General features: G+C 39.3%; 1 protein-coding gene across 1 annotated transcript in view; it reads left to right on the top strand.

Moving 5' to 3' along the window:
- The first annotated feature begins 677 nt into the window (after positions 1-677).
- SCIN (scinderin) overlaps positions 678-27990 on the top strand; it is a 77616-nt gene continuing 50303 nt past the window's right edge. Inside the window, exons 1-3 of the mRNA XM_086397604.1 lie at positions 678-953; positions 10588-10742; positions 15719-15880. Of these exons, the coding sequence (XP_086253730.1) occupies positions 755-953; positions 10588-10742; positions 15719-15880 (516 nt within the window). The 5' untranslated portion in view covers positions 678-754. The remainder of the gene's footprint in view (positions 954-10587; positions 10743-15718; positions 15881-27990) is intronic.

Raw genomic sequence — 27990 nt, 5'->3', positions numbered from 1 at the left:
CCGCAGTCACAAACAACCCAGCCTGAGAACATCCCAAGAGGATTGCTGCTTTTTTTTTTTTTTTTCCAAAAAATTTTCTTGGTGAACGAAGCAGGTGGCAAAGAGGTTAACCACAGCTTCCTGAATCCCTGAAGACTTATAGAGCTCTATCCCCGGGGTAAGACTGCTATCCTTCCAGGTTTTCATTCTTTCCAAGAAAACTGACAAGCTGTTTCTCGTGGCACTTTCAAACCGGGAAGATCAAGACAGAGAGAAACTGTGGCCAGCAGGGATGGAGAGACTGGCAGATGAAATGATGGGGTTGATGATTAATTATTACCTAGACAGCCAATTTTTTTCTTCCCCCTAAACGATGCACTAAACAGTTTTCATTGTTGATCTCCTCCATCTGTTGCCAAGAAATATGTCCTTCCTGGGAGGACGCATTTCCTGGATTTTCAGTAAGGTTCTCTCAGGATCTCTACGATTTCTGAGATTCCGATTTCCCTCGGGCTGCAGGAAAGGGCGCAGGAGGTTGATACAGGATGCTGCGCTTAGGCTGAGAAGTGATTGGCTGAGATACTCCTGGCTAGTAACTCCTGTCTGGGCACTTGGCCCCTCCCGTTTGGGGGCCCCGCCCCCTCCCCCGCCTCCCCGCAGAGCACACCCTATAAAACCGCTGCGACCTGGGTCCATCCAATCGGTCTGGGTTCAGTCCGACTCCCAGGTCAGCGAGACCCCGCGTCCACTCCCCGGAACATCGCGTGCCCGAGTCATGGCCCAGGGGCTGTACCACGAGGAGTTCGCCCGCGCGGGCAAGAGGGCGGGGCTGCAGGTCTGGAGAATTGAGAAGCTGGAGCTGGTGCCGGTGCCCGAGAGCGCGTATGGCAACTTCTACGTCGGGGATGCCTACCTGGTGCTCCACACGACGCAGGCCAGCCGGGGCTTCACCTACCGCCTGCACTTCTGGCTGGGTAAGGGGCGAGCCGGCCGCGGGGCTGGCTCGGGGAGGGGCGAGGCCGCCCGGGATTGCGAGTGGCCGGCTGGGGGAAGGCAGCACTAGCTGGACCCACTTGGAGACCCGTCGCGCCGGTTGCGCCCCAGTGGGCGCCCCCTCCAACTTTGGGGTTGGAAACCTTCCACTCGCGAGAGTCCGCGCCTGCAAACGCGTTAGCGAACGCAGGGCGCGGCGAAGTGGGGGAGCAGTCTTACCTCCATGGCTTTGACCTTTGTTGAGCCCACCTCCCAGGTTTTGCAGCTGGTTCCTCTAGCTTCTCCCCCTTTCACGTTCCAGTCTCCAAACTCCCGCTTCCTCCCAGGGCGGCTGCCAGCCACGCCCTGGGGCCGGTCAAGTTAGGCTCACCTTCCGAGAAGTTCAGTCCTGGTTTCCCTGTCAGCTAGGAGATGAAGTCAAACAAGTTTGTGGGCATTTGCCCGCAGCCGCGGGAAGTCCTTGAATATATGTATATATATATATATATTTTCCACCCCCCTCCCGCACCCCCCCGCCCCGCCCCGCCTTCCTGGACTCAGCTTAGCGTTCTCTAGTAATTGCAACGATTAAGTTAAGTTCTTGGCTGCTTTAAAAATCACATCCCAAGCCTGCACCGCGCTGCTTGCAGCTTTGGTGAACAGAAATTCCTTTTGATTAGGATGCTGGCGGCCTTATCAATACAAAGTAAATAACTTTCTATGGCAGATTTTGTATTTAGATGAGTCGCTTTATAATGACTATTTTTATATTTATTACCTATGTTTTTGAACAAGGACACAGTTTGGAACAAAACAGCTCCTTCATCGGTAGTAATTATTTTGGGCTTCACCCGCGCCGGGCTCTTAGGACACTGGGCCTTGTGTGTTCTACTTTTTCCACCTTCTACTTTTACTCGTAAACATGCTGAATGTCTAACCTCTCCCTGTGAGATCCTGTGCCACTGGGCACACCCCGTCTAACAACGCACCGATTATCTGAGCCTTATTGCCTTCGTTGAGAATCAGCTTGCCTCCCCTAGACTGTGTTTATTTATACTTGTATTCATTATGGGGAAAACACACAAAACATACACATTTTGAAGTCCCTGAAAGTCATTTCTCCTTCCTAACATTTGAAGATTTTGAGGCAAGATGGTAGAGAACATTGAGAAGTGATGTTCTCAATATTAGCCACCACCGGGAGCAAACACTTCCAAATGAGAAATCCATACAGGGAGACAAGACTGTTTCATTATAACATTTATTTGATACTAAAATTTTGTGCCTGCTTGAGGAGGCTGAGGCTGAGATCCAAACTCCTTGTGGTTTTCTAGTGTAATGTCACTATTCATTTTATCACAGACAGTGATCTACTTATGTTTTACACCAAGAATCACCCCACTGAAATCTTAATGTATAACTTATGTTCATGAATGAGTGAAGCCACATAGAATAGTAATGCCTTCACCTTGGTCCTTTTTTTAGAACTTAGTTTTGCAATGAGTAAAAGTGTTGTAAATGAATGAATGAATCAGACTTCAGAAAGGGAAGGGAAACTAAACTGATGTAGTTCCAGTTTCAAAAAATGTAACAGAAATGCTTTGGGCAGAAACATTTTATGATCTTAAAGATCTATAAAAACTGAACATACTAGTGCGTTAATTAATAGGTTAATTCAGTAACTTTCAATGTGTCCAGCACTGTGTAAGGCATTTTTGCATACGAATAACTTAAGGAACTTCCCTGAAAGTTTACAGTCTCAATGATGCAATGAAACAGAAGTGATAGAACACAGGTAAAATGTGATGAGCGCCAGGAAAGAGACACAAAGTGTCTGTGGTCACTGGGAAGCAGAAGAGCCTTGATGGAAAAACAGGAAAAGGAGGGGAGTTGGGAGGGATTGTGTGATAGAAACTCATGGGAAATGTGGAAAGTTTAGAGCACAGTAGCCAGCAGGACCTGAAGATATAACTCGACCTAAATTTGGGCTTGGCAAGTGGCACAGTGGTTAAAGAACCCTTGTCAGTGCAGTAGACACAGGAGATGGGAGTTCGATCTCTGGGTTGGGAAGATCCCCTGGAGGAGGAAATGACAACCCACTCCAGGATTCTTGCCTGGGAAATCCCCTGGACAGAGAAGCCTGGCGGGCTACTGTCCACGGAGTAGCAAAGAGTCAGATACGACTGAGCACCAGCACACCACTAGACCTAAATTTGGGTGAATTCGTGAGGTTTATTCAGAAAAACAGATTGAGAGGACATTCCAAGAGGGAGAGCTGAAGGTTCAAGGGAAGAGAAAGCCTGACTAAAGGAAGTCAGTTGAGAGGAAGATGAAAGAGAATAGAGTTAAAATCAGCCTGGTATGAGAAGGGGCATAGCGTAGAAGTGAAGAAACAGGCCAGCTGAGAGGAAGAAAAGGGAAACAGGAGGAAGTGAGCCCAGAACAGGAGAACAGAGGAAGAGTTGTCCTCCCTGGCCTCTCCCTCAGTGTCTTTCCATAAAACCCTCGCGTATCTCAGATCTTTTTATTTGATTATTTTTTTGTTTTATTTCCTTTACAAAGTAAGCATTTGTTGCATGTCATTCAGAAGTTGTTGCATTGGTTCTTCCTGAAAAAAACATTTTGGTTTTGTACCTAGCAGTTTAAATGCATCTACCAGCTAGTCTGTGCTGGGTTCTATTTCAAGGCACTGTGAATCCAAAAAACTGGGTGAGCGTATACAACATACAATACAAAGAACTTATACACCGGCTGCGGAGGATGCTGAGAAACTGGGGTTTTATACATCGCTTGTGGTGGGGGTGGAATATAAAGTGTACAACCATTATGGAAAAGACTTTGGCAGTTTCTTATGAAACTGAGCATGCAACTTCCATGTGATTCAGCAGTTACATTCACAGGTATTTAATCCAGAGAAATTTCATTTTCATGCAAGAACCAGTACACTGATGTCATAGCAAAATTTCAGTCAGCCCACATAACTTTCAACAGGTTACTGATTAAACAAGTGGCACGTCTATACCAAGGACTACTACTCAACATAAAGGAACAAACTTTTTTAAAATTAATTTTAATGTTATGTTAGTTTCTACTGTACAGCAAAGTGAATCAACTATACATACATATATATACACATACTCTTTTTTTTTTTTTAATTTCCTTCCCATTTAAGTCGCCACCAAGCACTGAGTTCCCCGAGCTATCCAGTTACATTCTCATTAGTAATCTAGTGTATACATCGTGTCAATAGCGTATATGTGTCAATCGCAATTTCCCAACTCATCCCACTCTCCTTCCCCACGTGGTGTCCATACATTTGTTCTCTGTGGCTGTCTCTATTTCTGTTTTGCAAATAAGATCATCTATACCATTTTTCTAGCTTCCACATATATGCACTAATATATGATATTTGTTTTTCTCTTTCTGACATCACTCTGGTTGAGAGCCCCAAACTCCGGATAAACACAAGTCAGACGAATCCCTTAGGGAATTATGCCTAATGGGAAGAAGAAAAACAACACCAGTAGGTCTCATGCTATATGATTCTACTCATATAACATTTTAAAAATCTAGATTCATTGCTACCAGAGGTTAAGGATGAGGTGAGGAAGGAGTAGTTCAGGTGGGAGGTGGGTGGAGTTTTAAAAAGACACCATGAGGGATTTTTTGGTGATGGAACTATACAGTGTCTTGACTATGATGGTGGGTATGTAAATTTACACATGTGATAAAATTATATTTAACTAATGTACAAGTGCAGATGACTACAAGTAAAATTGGGGAAATATGAAAAGTGTATAAGTGGATTGTATCAGTGTCAATATCCTGGTTGTGACAGTCTGTGCGTCCTGTACTTATATGCTTATACTTTAATGTGTGTATACTGAATTAGTGGAGAAGGCAATGGCACCCCACTCCAGTACTCTTGCCTGGAAAATCCCATGGATGGAGGAGCCTGGTGGGCTGCCGTCTACGGGGTCGCACAGAGTTGGACATGACTGAAGCGACTTAGCAGCAGCAGCATACTGAATTAGTATACATATAGTATACTAATTTAGTATACTAAACTATACATACTAAAGTTTTACAAAATGTTCTATTTGAGGAAACTTGGTCTATTGATCCATCTGTCGATTCTTCAACCAGTACCACACTATCTTAATTAATTATTGTGCCTGTATAGGAAAACTTAATATCAGATAGAATTAGTTTTTTTACCTTATTTTTCTTTGTCAGGATTGCTTTAGCTGTTCTAGGGACTGTGCCTTTTCACATTAATTTTATAACAAACTCATGTAATCTGTAATAAACCTTGATAGGATTTTGACAGGAATAGCATTAAGTCTATAGATCAATTTGGGGAAAATTGACATATTTATTATATTACAAGACTTATAATTCACGAACACTGTCTTTACTAAGGTCTTTGATTTTTATCATCATTTTGTAGTTGTTAGCATGTAGATCATGTACTTGTTTTGTTAAACATATTCCTGAGTATTTCAGTTTCTTTGAAGTGACTGAAAATGATATTGTGCTTTCAATTTCAATTTCTGCATGTTCATTGTTTCTATATAAAAATGCGACTGCTTTTTGTTATTGGTTAATATTTATCATGCTATCTTGCTGAATGCATTTATTCTAAAGGGTTTGTTTTATTCTTAGGATTTTCTATGCAGATTATCCTGTCATTTCTAAATAGACACATTGTTTTATTCCTTTACAATCTTTATGTTTTTTTATTTCTTTTTCCTACCTTTCTGCAATAGTTAGAACTTCCTGTGTTATGTTCATAAGAGTACTTGCCTTGTTCCCCATTTTGGGGGGAAAGGATTCAGTCCTTGATCATTAAAAATTATGTTAGCTTTATGTTTTTTGAAGATGCTGTTTATTAAGTTGAGCATTTCCCCCCGTATTCTAGACTTGCCGAGAGCTTTTATCATGAATGGATATTCCATTAACCTAGTCATTAAACCTCTCTTTTTATTATGTTTTATATATAAAATCCGGAGAAAGCAACGGCACCCCACTCCAGTACTCTTGCCTGGAAAATCCCATGGACGGAGGAGCCTGGTGGGCTGCAGTCCATGGGGTCGCTAAGAGTCGGACACAACTGAGCGACTTCACTCTGACTTTTCACTTTCATGCATTGGAGAAGGAAATGGCAATCCACTCCAGTGTTCTTGCCTGGAGAATCCCGGGGACGGGGGAGCCTGGTGGGCTGCTGTCTATGGGGTTGCACAGAGTAAAACACGACTGAAGCACCTTAGCAGCAGTAGCAGCATATATGAAATCATCACATCCTCGAAACAATTTCAGGAAGCTTATAGCATATGGCTTCCCAGGGTGCTCAGTGGTAAAGAATCTGCCTGCAGTGCAGGAGACGCAAATTAGATCCCTAGGTCGGGAAGATTCCCTGGAGAAGGAATTGACAACTCACTCCAGTATTCTTGCCTGGAAAATCCCATGGACAGAGGAGCTTGGCGGGCAACAGTCCATGGGTGTTACAAAAGAGTCATACACGACTTGGAGACTAAACAAACATACAGCATATGTACAAATAAAATATAACACAATGTAATGTAAATAACATAACATAAAAGAATATAACATGAAAGGCATTGGGAAAATCAGCATGGGAAAAATAAATGAAATCATAAGAACTCATTCAGAACACTCAATAGTTTTTGAACACTTATGAGAATTTCATCATGCTATAACTGAATTTGATTCTAGTTTTTATGTTCAAAGGCTAGTATTGGTTTCATTAAGACCTTTCAGCCTTTTTAGAAGACTCTGGTTTACTCATACTGACATTCCCTGGCCTGGCACAGTACATAAGCATCAACAAATTACAGGATAATTTAATTAACTTACTTCAAGTTCATTCATTAATCACATACCTATCCATTTGTATCTACCTCAAGAAACTCGGATTTCAACCTGTTCTGAAGTAAGAATACGTGTATCAGATGCATCATCCTTAACACCTTTCCTATTAAGGTTGATTTAAGTTTCCCTCCTTTAACATCTTTGCCTTCATTGATAATCTGATTTATGGATGGGGAAGTGGACAGAAGAATGACACTAGAGCTCTTTCAGACTGCAAAACTGCATGTGCTTTTTATGTGTGTTAAGTAATTTCCTTTGACCACAATGAGTTCATAAAATTGATATCTAGCTACTGATTTTCTTTTTTCCTGAGAAGATAGCACACCAGTCTTCTTTGAGAGTAAGAGAGGAGTTATAAATAAATCCAATCCTTTCTTTTATATACTTGACTGACTTCCTTTCTTCAACTTTAGTGAATACTCCTAATTGGGGTTCCAGGTGAACTCTAGTATTGTTACAGCTTTTAAATGTTTATGTGTCAATTATCCAGGGAGGAAAATTACATTCCCCAGTCACCTCAAAATGTTACTGCTAGTGAGAGTCTGAGTTTAAAAAACCTACTAGTATCGTAATTTCTAAGATCTGTGCCTCAGAGTCACAGAAACCTGTCTTAGAAACCTGGGCTGTGTCTGCCAAAGGTCAACTTTATGACCTCAAGGAAGTTACTTTTTCTCTCTAAGCCTCCATGTCCTCTGCTGTAACATGGTAGAAAATGATTTTGGCTACGTTGGGTCATTTGAAGATTAAAGCAGATCATTAATGTAAAACACTAGCACAGTGTCTGGCCCATAGCAAGGGTGCTATAAATGTATATTAGCTACTATTATTTCTAGAGTCATTAACGGTTTTCACACAGGTTAGGTATAGTAAAAGTTTTTAAATGTCTTTTAAATTTTGAGGTCTTCTCAGGACTGTCCTCGACGAAGGCAATGGCATCCCACTCCAGTACTCTTGCCTGGAAAATCCCATGGACGGAGGAGCCTGGTGGGCTGCAGTCCGTGGGGTCGCTGAGGGTCGGACACAACTGAGCGACTTCACTTTCACTTTTCATTTTCATGCACTGGAGAAGAAAATGGCAACCCACTTCAGTGTTCTCTTCTGGAGAATCCCAGGGACGGGGGAGCCTGGTGGGCTGCCGTCTATGGGGTCGCACAGAGTCGGACACGACTGAAGCGACTTAGCAGCAGCAGCAGCAGCAGGACTGTCCTGGTTCTGATCTTTGTGTACACTGAGGACACTGGGTCTTAAGAATTGGTGTTTTGACCTCAGTGAGGTGGCCTGGATCAGATCTGTATTAGAATTATGAAAGTTAAATGTGTGTAATATGTTAAATTCCCAGGATGATACTGCATATGTTAACATTCAAAAGATGTGAGCATGCTGCTGCTTTTATTCTCCCTTTTCCTTCAGAGAATATTATCTGATGCCAGTAAGACAGTCAAGTGGGGACACTGGGACTCAAACACAGGGGAAAGCTTAAGATTTTATCAGCTCTGTAGTCCTAGAAGCGATCTTTATATTTATCTTGAGAACACAGTTTCTGGACTTAAAAAAAAAATGTATTGGCGTATCCCAACCATCTGTACTGTTCTAGGTTTTTATCGCTTAGGAGTGAATATGATTTGAACTTAATACATTTTTGTTGTTCAGTTGCTAAGCTGTATCTGACTCTTTTGTGACCCCATGGACTCTAGCCCATCGGGCCCTGTGTCCATGGGATTTTCCAGGCAAGAATACTGGAGTGGATTGCCATTTCCTTCTCCAGAGGATCTTTCCCACCCAGGAATCAAACCCACGTCTCCTGCGTTGACAGATGGATTCTTTACCACTGAGCCACCAGGGAAGCCTCATTTTTAAAGTTGTCAAATTCAGAACCAGACAGATCCATCTCTTGATCTTAAACATGGTGCTAAAGTAAATTGCTTGAGAAAATTGGATTCCAAAGATTACATGGGGAGAATTTTGAAGTGTGACCATATTCCATTGAAGTTCAGAGAAGCCCAAATAAAGAATTATGGACTAACTGGCAGCTGTGGGTTGAGCTTTTTGACAGGGCTATTGAAGATTATGACTTTGGAGGAATTAAGGTGCTTAGCAGTGGAAAGAATCAAAACATGTGAAATTCCTTAAAAATGTATTGACTTAATTATGCCTATGTTACACATACTTATTAAAAAAAAACCTTTATACTTAAAAAATAGAGATAAGGTCAAGTTACATTAATTTTCCTGTTCTCAAAGTGTTGTTTAGTTCTGGCCTATGATGTTTGTATTCCTTACAAATATTAATATATTGACATGTTGGAAACCTGGAGATTAATGCTGAGAAAGGTTAAGACAACTGAAAAATGTTTTGATAGCCTGATCTTATTGACTGTAACAAATGAATCTGAATCCTACTGGAATATATTATTATATCATCCTGAACGTATTTGGACAGTGGTGATTCTTTTAAGGTTTAAAAAAAAAACTGGAAAGCAGATACAGAGAATTTCTTTTACTTATTAGCAAAATAGTATTTTATATTGAATCATTTCTGCAGAAAAATTGTTCTGTTGAAGATGAACAATTTATACATAAATTTATGGTTCAGTTCAGTCACTCAGTCGTGTCCGACTCTTTGCGACCCCATGAATCGAAGCACGCCAGGCCTCCCTGTCCATCACCAACTCCTGGAGTTCACTCAAACTCATGTCCATTGAGTCGGTGATGCCATCCAACCATCTCATCCTCTGTCGTCCTCTTCTCCTCCTGCCCCCAATCCCTCCCAGCATCAAGCTCTTTTCCAATGAGTCAACTCTTTGCATGAGGTGGCCAAAGTATTGGAGTTTTAGATTTAGCATCAGTCCTTCCAATGAACACCCAGGATTGATCTCCTTCAGAATGGACTGGTTGGATCTCCTTGCAGTCCAAGGGACTCTCAAGAGTCTTCTCCAACACCACAGTTCAAAAGCATCAATTCTTCAGCACTCAGCTTTCTTCACAGTCCAACTCTCACATCCATACATGACCACAGGAAAAACCATAGCCTTGACTAGACGGACCTTTCTTGGCAAAGTAATGTCTCTGCTTTTGAATATGCTCTCTAGGTTGGTCATAACTTTCCTTCCAAGGAGTAAGCGTCTTTTAATCCCATGGCTGCAATCACCATCTGCAGTGATTTTGGAGCCCAAAAAAATAAAGTCTGACTCTGTTTCCCCTGTTTCCCCATCTATTTCTCATGAAGTGATGGGACCGGGTGCCATGATCTTCGTTTTCTGAATGGTGAGCTTTAAGCCAACTTTTTCACTCTCCACTTTTCACTTTCATCAAGAGGCTTTTGAGTTCCTCTTCACTTTCTGCCGTAAGGGTGGTGTCATCTGCATATCTGAGGTTATTGATATTTCTCCTGGCAATCTTAATTCCAGCTTGTGCTTCTTCCAGCCCAGCATTTCTCATGATGTACTCTGCGTAGAAGTTAAATAAGCAGGGTGACAATATATAGCCTTGATGTACTCCTTTTCCTATTTGGAACCAGACTGTTGTTCCATGTCCAGTTCTAACTGTTGCTTCCTGACCTGCATATAGGTTTCTCAAGAGGCAGGTCAAGTGGTCTGGTATTCCCATCTCTTTCAGAATTTTCCACAGTTTATTGTGATCCACAGAGTATAATTCAAAGATAGTTTCTGAGTTTTTTCTTATCAGACATTCTGCCTTAATCCTGTTTCTCAGTTGACAAATGAGATACTGTCATTTGCTCTTTTAGGAAAGGAGTGTACTCAGGATGAAAGCACAGCAGCTGCCATCTTTACTGTTCAGATGGATGACTATTTGGGTGGCAAACCTGTGCAGAACAGAGAACTTCAAGGCTATGAGTCTACGGATTTTGTTGGCTACTTTAAAGGAGGTCTGAAATACAAGGTAAGCAGTTCCCCAAATTGTTTTATGACCCCCTTTCTCTTCCTATGCATCCATACCTCATGTCTTGATAGAATAAAAGTTCATTGAGGGCAGGTTTTTTTTTTTTTTTAATTGGAGGATAATTGCTCTACAATATTGTGTTGGCTTCTGCCATACAACATTGTGAATCAGCCGTAAGTATACACATGTCCTCTCCCTCTTGAACCTCCCCTCCGCGCCCCCGCCACCTCGTCCTACCCCTCTAGGTTGTCACAGAGCTCTGGGTTGAGCTCCCTGTGCCTGTACAGCAGCTTCCCACTGGCGGGCTGTTTTACACATGGTAGTTAGTATATGTCGGTGCTGCTTAAACCTAGTGAAGTAATTCAGAAAGAGGGCAGGGTATTTCGTTTTCATTTTAATCTATTTTGTTCACTGATATAGCCCCAGGACTCTCTAGACACATAATAGGTGCTTGATAAATGTTTGTGGAATATATGGTATAATGTATGACATATTCTGACTTAATCTCATTTGGCAGGGTAATTTTTAATGAAGTTAAGTAAATATAGGCAACATGGACATTAATAGTGTTTATTTTTTTGCTATTCTAAAGAATCGCTGAATTTGCTACAAATAACCCATAACTCAGGAATTTCAGTTCTGGAACGTATGAATTCAGTATTTATAGCAAGTATAACTTCAGTTAATACATAGAACTATACATACATTTCCCAAATAGCTTAGTTTGATCTTAGAAATGTTACAAATGAAACCACTGAATTGAACATATGCGTGGTTCAGCCTCACAAACTCCTACACATACACTGGCATACACACATACCCACACACGCACACACTCACACACACACTCACACACACACTCACACACACACTCACAGAGTTTATGTGTTTTGGCCTGAAACTCATTATCAAATGACTTTACTTTGGAAATAAACAAGTAAAATATCAGATAATTAACTATCTCTATACCTTTAAGGCAACTTTCAGTAAAGGATAGCTTTTTCTGGAATTCTCTCAGTGACCCTTGCAGATTGTCCATCTTTCATTATTCCCCATGCCCCTGAGAATGTTCAGTTAAAGTGTGAGGAATACCTTCCCTACAAACACACCAGAAACAATCTTTTTAAAATCAAACGTGCTTCAGCAGGTATTCTGTGAGACCCTACCATTCCTCCCCTCCAGTATATTAGCCCTGCGGAGACCTAAAACCTCAGAAGTAAACTACTAAACTAGAATTCTGACTCTAATCTAGAGACTATTGAATATGAAACTATTGCCCTTTATTTAATTCACATGAGTTATTTTATGTCAAATGATCCTGAAGTCCCCTGTATATCAACGAATCCAAGATTTAGAATAAGCTGGAGCTTGTATTACTAAATGCATGTACTGTACCATCATCCTGATTATGAACCCATTTCTGTCACTTGTGGCTTGTTTGCCGCAGGGAAACAGGTTTTCTGTGCTCGATTTCCTCAAATGTGCAACAGGATAACAACACTTTCTTGTGTAGGTGTCATAAGGATTAGATTAAATGATAAAAATGTGTATGTTATAGTGCATATGCAATCATTTGAGACTCATGCTATTATTAATTCTTCTGGTATTAGTGGGTCTTTTGAAATCAAATTTCTGGAAATATATTTAAAAGTGGACATGATAAAAGTAATTTTACAGTTATTGAATAATTGTCTTCTAATTGTCAACATTAAAACCACCACAGATCAGCATTTTTTAGAAAGAGGATATTTGCACATAGAGGTCAAATTTATCAGCAAAAAAATCAGTTTACTATCTTATCATTAGTGACATTAACCAGATGGTAACATGTGTAGTTGTAGCTAGACTTGATAGGAGATGTGGAAACAGAGATCATTTTACCACCCAGAACTTTAGCAAAGATTATTATGTTATGCTTAATTTCATGCTTTTAGGGATGTACTAAGCACTTCACATGTGTCATCTCATTTAACTGAAAAAAGCAGCCCCGTAGTACAGTTTCTATCATTATCATCCTATTAAGATAAGTAAATGGAAGCTTAGAGAGCCTAATTTGTGAAGGTCTCACATTTCACTTTCATGCATTGGAGAAGGAAACGGCAACCCACTCCAGTATTCTTGCCTGGAGAATCCCAGGGACAGAGGAGCCTAGTGGGCTGCCGTCTATGGGGTCGCAGAGTCTGACACGACTAAAGTGACTTAGCAGCAGCAGCAGCAGCAGTAGCAGCATAGGTACTATATGACTGAATTGGGTGACCGACTCCAGTGCCTAAGCTAGTAACCATGGTATTATGATGCTTTCAATATAAGTAAATGGTTCAAATGTCTGGATGAATTTTTATTTAAGAATACTTTTGAAAAGGATATTGTGTCTATTTGAAATGAGTAAAACTAGGCAAAGTCTACCATTACCAAGTCAGCAATGGTCACATTTAGTTGCCATATGCAGTATAAAGATGTAGCTAGGAAACGGTGAGACCATCTTCCCATGTCCCATGTCATTTAATTGACTTGTGTTTTTTTTTCTCTGTGAGGTTTTATAGGGAGATGGGGTGGAGTTATAGAGGATGACTTACTTACTTACTATTGCTTCCTTTCGGAGAAGGCAATGGCACCCCACTCCAGTACTCTTGCCTGGAAAATCCCATGGACAGAGGAGCCTGGTAGGCTGCAGTCCATGGGGTCGTTGAGGGTCGGACACAACTGAGCGACTTCACTTTCACTTTTCACTTTTGTGCATTGGAGAAGGAAATGGCAACCCACTCCAGTGTTCTTGCCTGGAGAATCCCAGGGACGGGGGAGCCTGGTGGGCTGCCGTCTATAGGGTCGCACAGAGTCGGACACGACTGAAGCGACTCAGCAGCAGCAGCAGCATTGCTTCCTTTATTATCTCTCTGGCTAAGCCCCTGTCCCAGCTTGAACAAGACCCAGCCCCAACTGTGGTTGTAAGTAGCAACAATTAGACATCTGTCAGCCAGTAAAACTGTATTTATGGTGCCCTTGGTTTAGAAGATCATCCACCTTGCTTTCATTCTATAAAGTAGGTAGAAGGAGACTGGGAGTTTCTAGGGTTCATTCAAGCAATGTTCACAGAAGAATTACTTTCTGATATGGATATATATGGAACTTTAGTTTTTTGTTCATTTTTGGCATCAAATATTAGAGACAAAATTAATTTTTAAAACTACCATTAAATGTTCACATACTATATATATATCACTCTGATAGTTCACCATATGAAATTATCCTAATATTATATATTTATTTTCAGCCTAATTCAACTCTATATTTTATGACTTTTTTTTTCAGAACACAGTGTTCTTACACTATTTTTTGTTATCAGATCACAGTATAATTCTTATTTTAAAAAATTAAAATGGCAAAACATAATATGTAGATGATAAACTTTATTTTTATTTTATACTACTTTGTGCTGTCAAGAAATATGGCAATCCTTTTAAAATTATGAACTGGGAAATTATTATGTATTTGTAAAAGCTTGTGGTTATAGTTATCCTGAAGTCAACATTTAAGCCCATACTAATAAAACCTTTATATTCATGAGGGCCTTTTGGAAAAGCGGAGAAGTCTGAAAGTCATTGGAAATTTAAAGAATGTGCTATTAATTATATATGAAGCTTGACCTCTTTCTTTGGATTTATTGTATATGTTGATGTAATAAACTTGAAATCTGGATTATTTAAGACTTCATTTTTTAAAGATTTTGTTTTGATGTGAACCATTTATTTTTAAAGGCTTTATTGAATTTGTTACAATATTGTTTCTGTTTTATGTTTTTGGTTATTTGGCCCCAAGGATCTGGGATCTTAGCTCTCCAACCTAGGATTGAACTCGAACCCCTGCATTGGAAGGCAGAGTCTTAACTACTGGACTCCAGGGAAGTCCCAATTTATACAGCTAATTTTCTTTCCATATTATCATGGGAGGATTTTGATCAATAAATAACAGATTTATTTCCACTGCACCTTTATTTTGTACATTACCTCATAGTTAATTATGGAAGTAAATAAATATTAACCACTGGACTCTGGGGAAGTCCCAATTTATACGGCTAATTTTCTTTCCATATTATCATGGGAGGATTTTGATCAATAAATAACAGATTTATTTCCACTGCACCTTTATTTTGTACATTACCTCATAGTTAATTAGGGAAGTAAATAAATATTATTGTCCCTAACATTTTAATTCAGGAAAAGAATAAAAAGCTTGAAAAAGCTGAAAGCTAATTTCAAATGATGCAAGAAGATGTGCTTGATACAGTTCATCTTTATTTGTCCCCATTTCTTAGTTCAACGTGGTTGGACTTTGATTTTCTTTCTGTTTTGGTGGGGATATGCCACCAATTTAGACTGTAAATACTTAGGCCTGGCATGTTTTGTACTCTTTTTACCTAAATAAATAGATAAATAAGACATGTGATGTTTATTTAATGCAAAATCAAGGACTAAGATTAGAAGCAGCCCATACCTGGCAAGCACTCAGGTCTCTCCTCTGTCTTGAGGCTGTGACCATGGGAATTTCACGCTGCCTGGTTCCCGGGCCCTCCTTCGTGTATGCTTGTGACCTCTGACTCTCTAACCTCCTGTCACCTTTTCCTCTGAAATCCTTATCTGCCTTCTCATTCAGTGCTTTGAGAATCATTAGTTCCCCAAAGGAAAAGAATAACAACTCTTTTCTGTTTATGTAGCAGGTTTTATATACTGAGGGTTTTCTGTAAATATTTGCGGTATTAACAGGAATGGTTAAAATAGGAAGGACAAAGAGCCCACAACAAAACAATTACCTATTGATTTGCCTGTTGGAAATTCTCTTCTGCATATTTAATTTTTCACACGCCCTTGGCTGTTTTCTCTTGGCCTAGCAAGCAGTTTGGTACCAACACCAGCGGTTTTCTAAGCTGCCGTGTCAAAGCCTCAGCTGTTTTGTTTTGTTTTCTTTCTCTCACTGATCAGGCTGGCGGTGTGGCATCTGGACTCAATCATGTGCTTACAAATGACTTGACTGCTCAGAGGCTCCTGCATGTGAAAGGTCGGAGAGTCGTCAGGGCCACGGAAGTTCCCCTAAGCTGGGACAGTTTCAACAAGGGTGACTGCTTCATCATTGACCTTGGCACTGTAAGTGTTATGCTTACCTGGAGATGTCTAGAGGAAGGTAAATTGTCTTCAGATCAAATCAGATGTATGTGTTGTGGAATATACTCACTTTTTCTACACACTAGAAAGTGGTCATGGCTACGTGACATGCAGTCATATCATATGACTAGTTGGCAAGTATTTAAATGACACATAAAACTTCAGAAGTTTTTATTTCTTTTGATAAACTTAATTAGAATGGAGTAATGATTTAGTTCTTCCTACCATAGAACAGAAATTGAATAATTCTTAATATAGTTCCCCTTCTTCTTGAACAGAGCTTCCTCTAATTATTTTTGTCCTGAAATATGTGTGGGAAAACATTGCATGAGGGGGAAATTGATTCCCCCAGGAAGCAAAGATTCTAGAATTTAACATGGACATAGGATGAGTGTAAATAGCCTGCCTGAAGAGTGTAGGGAAAGTATTTCAACAAATACTAATATAGCCCATATAGCCACACACATAATACTATTTCGTACTTGTTAATTCTCTCGGAATTGTTAGAAGAAAAGGCACAAGTACAAATGTCTAGTATTATCTTAGTGGGATGGGCAATATCTGACTTAAGTCTTTAAAACTTTGTAAGGTTTCAAAAGTAGAAGGAAAAAAAAAAAAGTAGAAATAAAGGGTATTTCCTGCTACTGGAAACCACGTGCAGTGGCAGGGTTGCCCTTTTCTTCTCCAGGACATCTTCCCAAACCAAGGATCAAACCCGTGTCTCCTGCATTGCAGGTGGATTCTCTACTGCTGAGCCACCAGGGAACAGTGATTCCTACCTAAGTATTTTGTTTTACTGCCTCTCCTTAGGCAGTATGTTGGGGAAGAGCATCAGTCAGAGGCCAAAAGAGTTTATTTCATGTATATAGAAAGACGTGATACCAAGGAATTTAAAAATGGAACTACACAAAGCTCAGTGTGAGCAGTATTAAGCTGGCAGGAGCACAGAAATTGAATATGCTAAGGTTATAAATGGTTTGGAAAATGACCCAAATTGTAAACTTCATTGGGTTCTCTAAGTTAGGGACACCTCTACTTTTATTACTACTAGTGTATAATCTTGGAGAAGGCAATGGCACCCCACTCCAGTACTCTTGCCTGGAGAATCCCATGGACGAAGGAGCCTGGTGGGCTGCAGTCCATGGGGTCGTGAAGAGTCGGACACGACTGAAGGACTTCACTTTCCCTTTTCACTTTCATGCATTGGAGAAGGAAATGGCAACCCACTCCAATGTTCTTGCCTGGAGAATCCCAGGGACGGGGGAGCCTGGTGGGCTGCCATCTATGGGGTGGCACAGAGTCGGACACGACTGAAGCGACTAGCAGCAGCAGCAGCAGTGTATAATCTGACTGTCTTAGATTATACAAGCTGTGTGCATAGTTGAGATTATGCTACTAATGCCCAAAGTACAATTCCCAGTGTTACATTTAGACATCTACATGCAAAATGGCAGTATTCTTGCCCTGTATTTCACAGTGAATTTCATGGAAATGTCCTTTTCAACTTTAGATACTGTCCTATTGCCCTAACCAGACTGAAGTCCTAACCTTCATGCTGCTGCTAAGTCACTTCAGTCGTGTCCGACTCTGTGCGACCCCATAGATGGCAGCCCACCAGGCTCCCCCGTCCCTGGGATTCTCCAGGCAAGAACACTGGAGTGGGTTGCCATTTCCTTCTCCAATGCATGAAAGTGAAAAGTGAAAGTGAAGTCACTCAGTCGTGTCTGACCCTCAGCGACCCCATGGACTGCAGCCTTCCAGGCTCCTCCATCCATGGGATTCTCCAGGCAACAGTACTGGAGTGGGGTGCCATTGCCTTCTCCACCTAACCTTAATATCTAGGCAGAAAACAGATGCTATTCTCTCTCTGCACTCACCAGCAAACAAAACCATGGCATATAAATAGATGATCAGGTGTATTAAGCTGTGCAGTTCCAAAGACAGTCACAGCACTTGGAATCTCTCACAGCTAATGTACAATAATTAATTTTCTGTCTTAACTACTTATATTTTATAGCCCTTTATCCCCTTATAATTTACAAAGTATTTTTATATATAAGGTGATATGGTTCATGGAAAAAGCGGGCCTCAATTTTCATCAAGTTGAATATAATCTCAGGTTCTCATCTACAAATTTGGGTATTTGATTAGATGTGCTCTGGGGTCTGTAAATACTTCCCATTGATACTGTAATTCATCATTGCCATTACTTGAAAATATTTCCTTCCTAAAAAAAATATTTTATATATAATGTATTTGTTTTACAAGTGCAATAATCTCTTTGTCATGAATAGTGTCCAGTTGAACTTTTCAACTCTCTACTCTTTTATGTTGAGCAAGTCATTAACCTCTTCCAGCCTTAACTTCCTTGTTTTTGTTTTTCATCTTGACTGTGGTTTCTAGTGACATACTGATCTCAGCTGATGGTGATTCAGTCCCGTCTGACACACAATCATATCTGGAAATGACAGTTACCATTCCAGTTTCCAGAGAAAACCACCTTAGAATATGTGAGAAAGTCACTTGCATTAAAGCAGGTTGAGCGGCGATCTGGAACGAGACCTGAATTTTTCTATTCATAGTTTACATCCTACCAAGTGTGAAATGGCTCTATAACAGAGTATCTTGCAACAGTTTCAGAATCTGCTTAACTCAGAATAGATTATGTCTAATCTGGCTTAGAATCTACTGAAATTAGTATTAGTAATGAAATTATTTGGCTTCCCTGGTGATTTAATGGTAAAGAGTTTGCCTGCAGTGTAGGAGACACGGAGATGCAGGTTTGATCCCTGGATTCAGAAGATCCCCTGGAGGAGAAAATGGCAACCTACTCCAGTAGTCTTGCCCAGAAAATCCCATGGACAGAGGAGCCCAGTGGGCTATAGTCCATGGGGTTGCAAAAGAGTTGAACACGACTGAGCAATTAAACAACAATGAAATTACTTATTATTTTATTGAATAAGTATTGAATTTCCATAATGGGCTGCATAGTTCAGTGCTGTGCTAGACTGATTATAGCTCTGGTAACATGCTGTCTTTCCATAGGTAATACCCGTCATAGGAATATTCCCCGCAAATCCAGGCTCATGTCATAGGGAAGAGTCTCTATAAAAAGGTTCAAGGACATTGACCTATTTAATAGTCAATTTTCTTTATTTTATGTAGTTAATATTTCCAATGACTTTCAAGTTATCTCTTGCTCTCGTGGCTGATTAGAGACATTTGGTATAATTTTCTTGCATCAATACTTGAAGCTGATTCCCTCTTATGTTGTGGAACTTTCCCACCACTCCCAGAGATATCCTAGTAGGATTCAAGCTCTGAATTCCTAAGTATTTTAGAACAAACACTCACATGACCTGTGTTTATATTACTAACCTTTAACCAGTTGGTATGTCGCCAAAAGTTTCTAAAAGGTGATAAGATCTTGCAGTTACCTTGGGCACTTTAGTTTTGGGGTGTGTCATAGTCAACCAATAAGAATGAAATGAAAATCTCTGTCATAATATTTTAATAGCAGTTATTGAGTTAATTATTTTGTGACCACTTTCTGCTTTAGTTGTTACTTGATGTGTTTCATGACCCAGGTATGAAAGAAGATAGGTTGCACATCTAAAGCTGTCATTAAGCTAAAGCCACATGGCCAACACTAAGGTTATAGGTATAACCTAAATCCTGTGTCTTGATTGTTTTGGGGGGAAGTGAGCTTTTTTTTCGATAAACAATCACTAGTATTAAGGTGATGTGGCATATACCTTAGTAACATTTGGTGTGATAGGATTTTAGACTACAGTAAATATTCCCTAGGGGCTTATCTGGTGGCTCAGAAACAAAGAACCTGTCTGCCAGTGCGGGGAGGAGGGTTTGATCCCTGGGTCAGGAGGATCCCCTGGAGAAGGGAATGGCAACCTGCTCCAAGATTTCTTGCTTGGGAAATCCCATGGACAGAAAAGGCTGGCAGGCTATAGTCCATAGGGTCGCAAAAGAGTTGAACATGATTGAGTGACTGAACAACAATGACAAAATATTCCCTAGACATGACAGCAAAATCTTTCCAACCTAAAGCATGAAATTGTAAAATTATTTATTTAATCACTTTGGAAGTTAAGAAAATTATCATTTTAGAGGATGATTTGGATAAGTTGTCTTATATTTAGTGTATTTTCAGTAAATAATATGAGACATGGGTAGATTTCAGCAATTTGGAATTTACCGAATTATTGGAAAAATGCTTTTGAAATATATGTTCTAATGTTGCTGAATTTATGAATCATTACTCTCCCACTATTTTTAAAGATATGAGGAATTTGTAGAAATTAATAACATCACAGCTTAATATTGCAACAGAACATCTATAACCCAGGAATGTGAGTGATAATGAAAAAAAGCCCATATTCTCAAAGTTTGGGATCTGAAGTTAACTCTTTTAGAAGTGTATATCAGAGCCAGTCACTAGTGGAGAATTAGGTTTCAGAGAAATAGGAATCTGTGCTGAATGTTTTTTTTTCTTGTTGGTTATCCATTTTATTTATTTTTAAAAATGTATTTATTTTAAATTGAAGGATAATTGCTGTGGTGGGTTTTTAATCATGATGTTCTGCATGTTCCGTTCCCGTGTTAACTTACTTGGTCAGTTATGCAATATTGCCCTACTGCCTTGCTATTTATAATCTACCCTGCCCTCTCCCATAGTCAGTCATCTGCTTCAAGAAAGCAGCCTGCACTTCCTCATTGACCAGACGTGGCCTTCAACCCACGTCTTCTGACTTTCACTCCCACCGTTTCTTTGAAACTGTACTTCCTGTGAGCATCAATGCCTTCTGCTACATCCATGCCTTCTGCTACATCCATGCCTTCTGCTACATCCATGCCTTCTGCTAAATCCAGTGAACTCATCTCTTCTACTTGCCTCCTAGGCTGCAGTTCACACTGCATTGTTGTCATTAAAGCACATCAGATTATCCCACCCACCCCCGCCCCCATCCCAGAGGAAGTATATGGAATATTAATGGCCTGGGATGGGGAGAGGGTTGAGAATGAAAGTGTGAGTCTGGTTTGCAGTCTTCAGCCTCCCTCCTCCCTAACCTTCCCAGAGGCACTGACATTTCACTGAATCTTAACTGCTGGGCTTTGACCTCTATCCTAAGGCATTTGCTGGAAAGTATCCTCACTTTGGTCTTTTGAGATGCCCACATCTCCACGGCACGGCCCTTCCTGGTCTGTCAGCCACAACGGTACCCACCCTTAGGCGTTCTGCTTAGTTTTTCCTGTGCCACGTAAAAGTTTCGGGGACAGCGTGTCCAAGTTGTTGCCAATACCTGTTAGTCCAACTGCCTGGACACTGTCCAGAGTTGTTTCTGCTCTCATGCTCAGCATCACGGATAAATGTATGACAGAGATTACCAAGCTCTTCTCAAAGATTCATTGCACCTGGTCATGTTTCCTAGTTTGCTTGTAATGACCTACTCTTTTTGGACCAGACAAACTAGTCTTACACTATTTCACACTGCTGTCCTCTCGGTGGTTTCTGCAGTGCACTCTAGTCCCTAAGGCCAAGACCGTGGTTCTTGATATACAGATCTGACTTTCTAGACCACATCCTCACTCCTCCCCTGCAAAACCCTTAACTCTGGCAAAATCAAGTTTCTTTTAAATTAAAGTTTTGTTGGCTTTCAGACTTTTGTCTCTACTATGACTTAAGGAGGCTAACTTTAAAACTGAAAACTGAGCAGAATCGTTTGTTCTGGATACATTTTTCCTTACTTCAAAGTACTCCACTAGATCTACTGGGGACAACAAGAAGAGAAATGGGCAAGATCAACCTAATTTTAAATCTGTAGAATTTACTCTGCAGCAAAAGTACGGACGGGTGGCATTTAGTGTGTTCTTAGCATGTGTTGGGTGTTTGGAGTATAAAGATGAAAACCAGATAGCCTTTGACCTCAAGGTGCTGTGAAGTGGTGAGAGACACAAACACATACACAAATCAGAGTCTGATCAGGTAGAATGTTAGAAGCGCTGGAACAGAGCTACGCACATGCTGTAACTGGAGAATCGATGAGGGCACTAACACAGATGGCTCGCAAGGTATTAGGAATTATATTTTAATTCTCAATCATGGTTTCACACTGGAATCATTTAGAAGAGGTTTTAAGAGTACTGATACCTGTGATTGGATTCCTGGAATTCTGATTTTAAGGTTTTGGAATGGGCCTTTGGTATAGGTTCTTCTTTTTTTTTAACTTTTAACTTGTCACATGGAATTTTAGTTCTTTGACCAGTGATGAAACCCATGTTTCTGCATTGGAAGTGGGGAGTCTTAACCACTGGACTGCCAAGGAAGTCCTGATGTAGATTCTTTTTAAGCCCCACTCCCAGGTTATTGAACATTCACATTTCAATATGGGAGATGCCTAAAGGTGCTGGGAAGTTCACAGTCATACGTCTAAAGAACAAATAAGTCAGTTAAAAATAGTTGAGTCACCTACTTATGTGGCTGGTGGAAATTATTTTAATAAGATGTGACTATAAGACTTCCTTGCTTTGCTAGGTACTTTGAGTAGGACACAATCTCGCCTTCTCTTCTTATGAAAAGTTTGCTCCAAAAGCTGTCACTTGGTCCCAATAAATGACATTACTGCTGCAGCCATGCTAGAGTTGTCCAAGTCATGTCCCCCTTTCTCCGTCCTCCAGTACCCATCCAAAGGCATGGTTGACCCTCCCTGTAAACTTTAGTCTTATAAATATCCCTCTATTCTTCTCTGCTTCTCCATCAGCACTGCTCTGTCCTACCTCACATGCAATTCCTCCTTTCTGGTCACCCAGCATTCTGTGACCATCCACACCCTCTGCACCCATCTTCTATCCTTCAGTCAGAGATGCTTTTAAAAACACATATGCATGTCATTGAAGGATATTGAGGTAGCTTGACTTTAAACAACAACAAAATAGAATATAAATGAACATTTGTTTATCCAAAAACTAAAAATCATGTTTTAAAGTTAAAAAAAAATGGAGATTCTGGGAAATATTGTGCAAGTTAATATCTTTTTTAAAGCAATGCTTAAAGACCCTTCAGCCTAGAGGGGCATCTGAACGAACTTCTGTATTTGTGGTTAACTAGATCTAAGGAAAACTAGGGCTTCCCTAGTAGCTCAGTGGTAAAGAAACTGCATGCAATGCAGAAGAGATGGGTTTGATCCTTGGGTAGGAAAGATCCCCTGGAGATGGAAATGGCAACTTACTCCAGTATTTTTGCCTGGGAAAATTCCATGGACAGAGGAGCCTAGCAGGCTACAGTCCATGGGGTCACAAAGGAGCCAGACACGACTTAGTGACTAAATAACAACAAAGGGAAAACTAGGCGCTGGAAACATAAAACCGATAGAAGCAAGGAGAGTAAGAGGTCTGCTTCTCCTACCCCCAGCTTTTATAAACTTTTAGATATGTTTAGAATAAATAGCTTGGAAAAGGAGCAAGTCCATGCTGAGTTCTTTGCCCATGAGTCACCATCACTGGAGGGTTCCTTTAAACTCAGCTTCTAAAATCTTGCCTCCCTTCAAGGGCATCATTAACCATTGTTTTATTTCTGCTCTTATTTCCTGTCCCCGAATGAGGTTTGGCTACACTTCGATGTGTGACTTGTTAGCTCTGACCATGTAGTTTAGAAGAAATTTTAGAAACCTCTGGTCTGCCTGCGGTGTGGTTGTTTCTATGAATACCACTCACTTACTTTTATTTCTTGTTACTGGTGGTCCAAACTAATCTCCAGTAACAGAGTGTTTTTGCTCCCTTATTTCTTCCTTTTCCAACTATCCAGAATAATTTTACTTTCCTTAAATAGTTTGTACATTAAGAGTTAATTGTGGCTTCACAAGCTTCTACTTGAGGGTGTTCATGAGCAGTACATACATCAGCAAATTTCTGCCAAAATTTAAGTGGACTTCAGTCTGAATTGAATGGATAATTCCATATTTACAAGGAGTTTTTATGTCCTTTCCCCGCAAAAATGTAAAGTTTTCTGTTGAGTTATTAAAGTCTTTAGGATCTTAGAAGGTAAAATAGTTGCCTCTGAAACTGTATTTGCTTTATAATTTTTAGTGTCCAGTACACAAATCAGATTTACAAAAAGTTTATCTAACTCCCATTCAAGTATTATAATCATCCTGAACCCTCAGGATGGAAAATAAAGAAAAGAAAAAAAATAAATAAATAAATGTGAAGAAGTTTTTGGAAAAAAAAAAAAGTATTATAATCAAAACAATTTAAATTATAGTGAAAGCTTTTTCTGTTTTAAGAATACACATCAACCTATCACATCAGTTACATTTTTTAGCTCTGTGCAGAATTTCTTATTTTTTAGCCCTTGCCCTTTAAAAAAAGGTTAAGTTGAATTATAGGGGAGTTTTTTCAAGGATGGGGCCAATTGAGTACAAGGTTTCTTCGTTTGCAGAGTGGTAAAGTAGTCTTAACCAACTGCCTCTGAATAGGGTGCGTGTTGGGCTAGTGCAGCTTATTAATAGTACTGCACACATGCATTTATTTCATCACTGTAGCGCTCTGTTAAAATGAGACGTCTTAAACACATCACCCACATGTGGTAAAATATGAACTGCTCAAATTGAATGAATTGCTCAAATTCTGTTTAAAATTTGAAGTATGTTTTAATGTCCATAACTGAACAAACTATGTTTGTATAAAAAACATAGTATTGAATGAAAAGTGTTTTTTATTAACTTAAATTTTTTTTAATTTTATATTTTAATTAACTTTTTAAACAGTTCTGGCTTTTAGCAATTTAAAGTCCCCATTTTATTGCATTTCTTGTCTAAGTTAATCACTGAAAATTAAATCTAATAAATCAGCTATGTTACTTCTAGAAATATCACAAAATAAGGTGAAAATAATAAAAGAGTAAGCATAATACACAACATCCATTTTCATGCTCAATAAGAAATTTTTTGGCAATGTTTTCTTTGATGATTTAGTCTTCTTTGAGTTAAAAGGAAAACTTTACTTTTAAAAGTTTTATCATTTTTATGAGTTTTTCCTAGATATATTTTTGCTATGTTAAAGGTTGAAAGTTGTCTCTAAGCAATGGTGAGGAATATTTTCTAAAACTAAATTTATCTGTGAATTGATACTGCACATAAAAAACTCTCAAAATAATATCATAAAAAATATTTTGGGGTCCAAGGAATATTATAAAATTCTATGTTAAATAATATTTATAAAATTATCATTAACTAGAATTCATTTTTAAACATGTTTTACCAGACTTCCTTAATGCTTTACAAACACTAATAAAAACTCAGTTCAGCCACTCAGTTGTGTCCAACTCTTTGCGACCCCATGCACTGCAGCACACCAGGCTTCCCTGTCCATCACCAACTCCTCAAACTCATGTCCATCGTGTTGGTGATGCCATCCAACCATCTCATCCTCTGTCGTCCCCTTTTCCTCCTGCCTTCAATCTTTCCCAGCATCAGGATCTGTTCCAATGAGTCAGTTCTTTGTATCAGGTGGCCAAAGTATTGTAGCTTCAGTTTCAGCATGAGTCCTTACAATGAATATTCAGGACTGATTTCCTTTAGGATTGACTGGTTTGATTTCCTTACAGTTAGTGTGATTTTATATAATTTCTTTGAAGTAGATAAGAGGTCATTTATAAAACTAGAGAGAATATCAACATCTATTGGATGCATATAAAAATACAGAGCAAATCTGTAATGAATGTGGCTAACAGTCTGAGAAATCTTGAGAGATAACTTCTTATCCACTTCTTATATTTCACTGTAATGTAAATATTAGAAGTTTGTTTTCTCAGATCTACTAAGAAAAAAACCAATTGCAAAATATCACGGAATAAGGAAGAAAAGGTACCTAAGCTAAGAGCCTAAGTGTACTGGCAGAGTAGCCTGCTTTGCTTCAAGGGGTAATTAGAAATGATAGATTCCCTGCAACACCTGCTGGGTGCAATTTGCTCCTAGAGACCAGCAGATGTTCCAGCCCTGGTTTAATGCTTAGAATTATCAGGGGAGTGTCAGTAAATGCAGTTGCCTAGAACACATCTGAGAGTCCCTAAAGGGTAGGCTCAGGTATCCATATTAAAAAAAAAAAAAAACCACTATCCTACTCTAACATCTGATTTTAATGCTCAGTGATTAGGTGTTGGCTGATCATTGGGAACCATTTGTTTTCACTGTTTGTAATTGCTAATGTGGGCCTGGTATTCAAATCACCTCTAAATGTGAGTCTCATATTCAGAAGCCCAGGTGTAGAAAACAGGAAAAAAAAAAAAAAAAACAGAAGGAAAAAAACCCCACTCCCTTAATCATGTTGAATAACTAGATCGGATTCTGAAATGAAAGGAGTTGCAAGGCACAGTCCCTTTTTCTTTTACTTCTTATGAAGGCGTGAATTCCTAAGAGTTATATTTTACTCTTGAAAAGGAAAGTGGAGCCGATGAATAAGGAACATGGGAGTTGGGGGTACAGCTTAAGGGGTTAGAGAAGCTGTTACTGGGCTGTGTGCTTTGAAGTTGCACTCCCACGGACAGGGAGCCTGCCCAATTTTAGGCAATAGTAAGCTATCTTTGAATGAAGAAACAACTCTGGACTGTATCAGCGAAAAGAGACCGTTTCTCTGATTTTGAGGGTGCTGGGTTTTTTTTTGCTGTTATTAATTTATTCCCTCGTTTGAAAGTTTGCAAACATAAAGTCACATAGTAAAAGGCTGCTAAAGTCTGTCTCCTTTACACTTAACCACAGTGCAACCTCCCCTCCAGATTGACTAGACAAGTATGTATGGAAACGTTTTGAAAACCGACGGTAGTGCAAACATATTACTAGCCTTAGTGATCTACATGTCAGTCTCCCTTGCTAGTGTCCACTCATTCATCTCTAGTCCCAACATCTAGCTCCTAATAATCACTTAATAAATGAGTGACATTATTAAAAAAAAAAAGAAAAAAACAGACAGATTAAAAACTGAAGGCTTTCTTTCTGCAAATATGTGCCCCTCCCCGTGAGACACTGTGTAGCTTTAAAAATCTTTTTCCTGCAAAGGCAAAAACAGAGCTTATATTTTTGTATCTAATTAAATGGAACTGTATTATTGTGTGGTTTTATTTAAGTCTTTATGATGTACCTGGATATTTTCAACATCAGTGTTTAAACATTATCCTCAATTTCTAACCACTGAAGGATAGTCTATAGTATCCACATAATGACATTTTTATGGTGATTTCCCTATTGAATGGGCATTTGGTTTTGTTTCTTTGTTTTTGTATCTGGTGTCTGATACTTCTGTAAAATAGATTCCTAGAAACGGTCCTGACTCTAAAAGCACATGTAATTTTTTAATGTGATGCCAAACTGCCCTTGAAAAGAGCCTGTCTCAGTATCTGTCACCTTAATAGTGTATGATAATACCTACTCCCACATCCCACCAGCCTGGGTACCATTAAACTTCTTTCTGTGTTAACTCACATTTAGTGGAGAAAATGACATTTATTTTTACTTTCATTTGTTACTGTATACTTTCTGAACATTGTACCTAAGTCCAAAATATATACTGTAATATAAAGGCAAGTAATATATTTGATTTACTATTTATAAAACTGCTGTTGTTCTGTTTCCATTTTTTTAAAATTTCTGTTAAAGTATAATTTTTATATATAAGTATATTTTTTATATATCATAATTTATATAACTGTTATCCTATTGTTGAACATTTAATGTCTTTTCAATGCCTTACAAAAATCTCAGCTGTGAAAAACTCCTGTACACATGTTTTTTTCTCTTCTTTATGAATAATTTATTAAAATAAATTCCAGTTAGTGATATTACTGGGTCAAAGGTTTAACTTTTCATGACTCGGTAAAGATTGTTAAATTGCTTTACAAAAGTGATAATATCATTTTTTATGATCAGCAAGATCATATTACTACTGTAATAGATTCTTGACTAACTTTCTGAAGGATGTTAGGTTTATTATTCTACATTTATAACTTGTATAAGTTTACTTTCATAAATTGTGCTTTGTGGATTATATACACAGAATGCTGAGATATGTATTTATATTTTCCATGT

Source organism: Bos grunniens, chromosome 4 (assembly GCF_055505025.1).
Source record: "Bos grunniens cultivar Pamir isolate PY7600 chromosome 4, Bosgru_T2T1.0, whole genome shotgun sequence".
Classification (NCBI taxonomy): domain Eukaryota; kingdom Metazoa; phylum Chordata; class Mammalia; order Artiodactyla; family Bovidae; genus Bos; species Bos grunniens.
The sequence above is the reverse complement of the archived record's forward strand: the minus strand, read 5'-3'. Positions and strand labels throughout refer to the sequence as shown.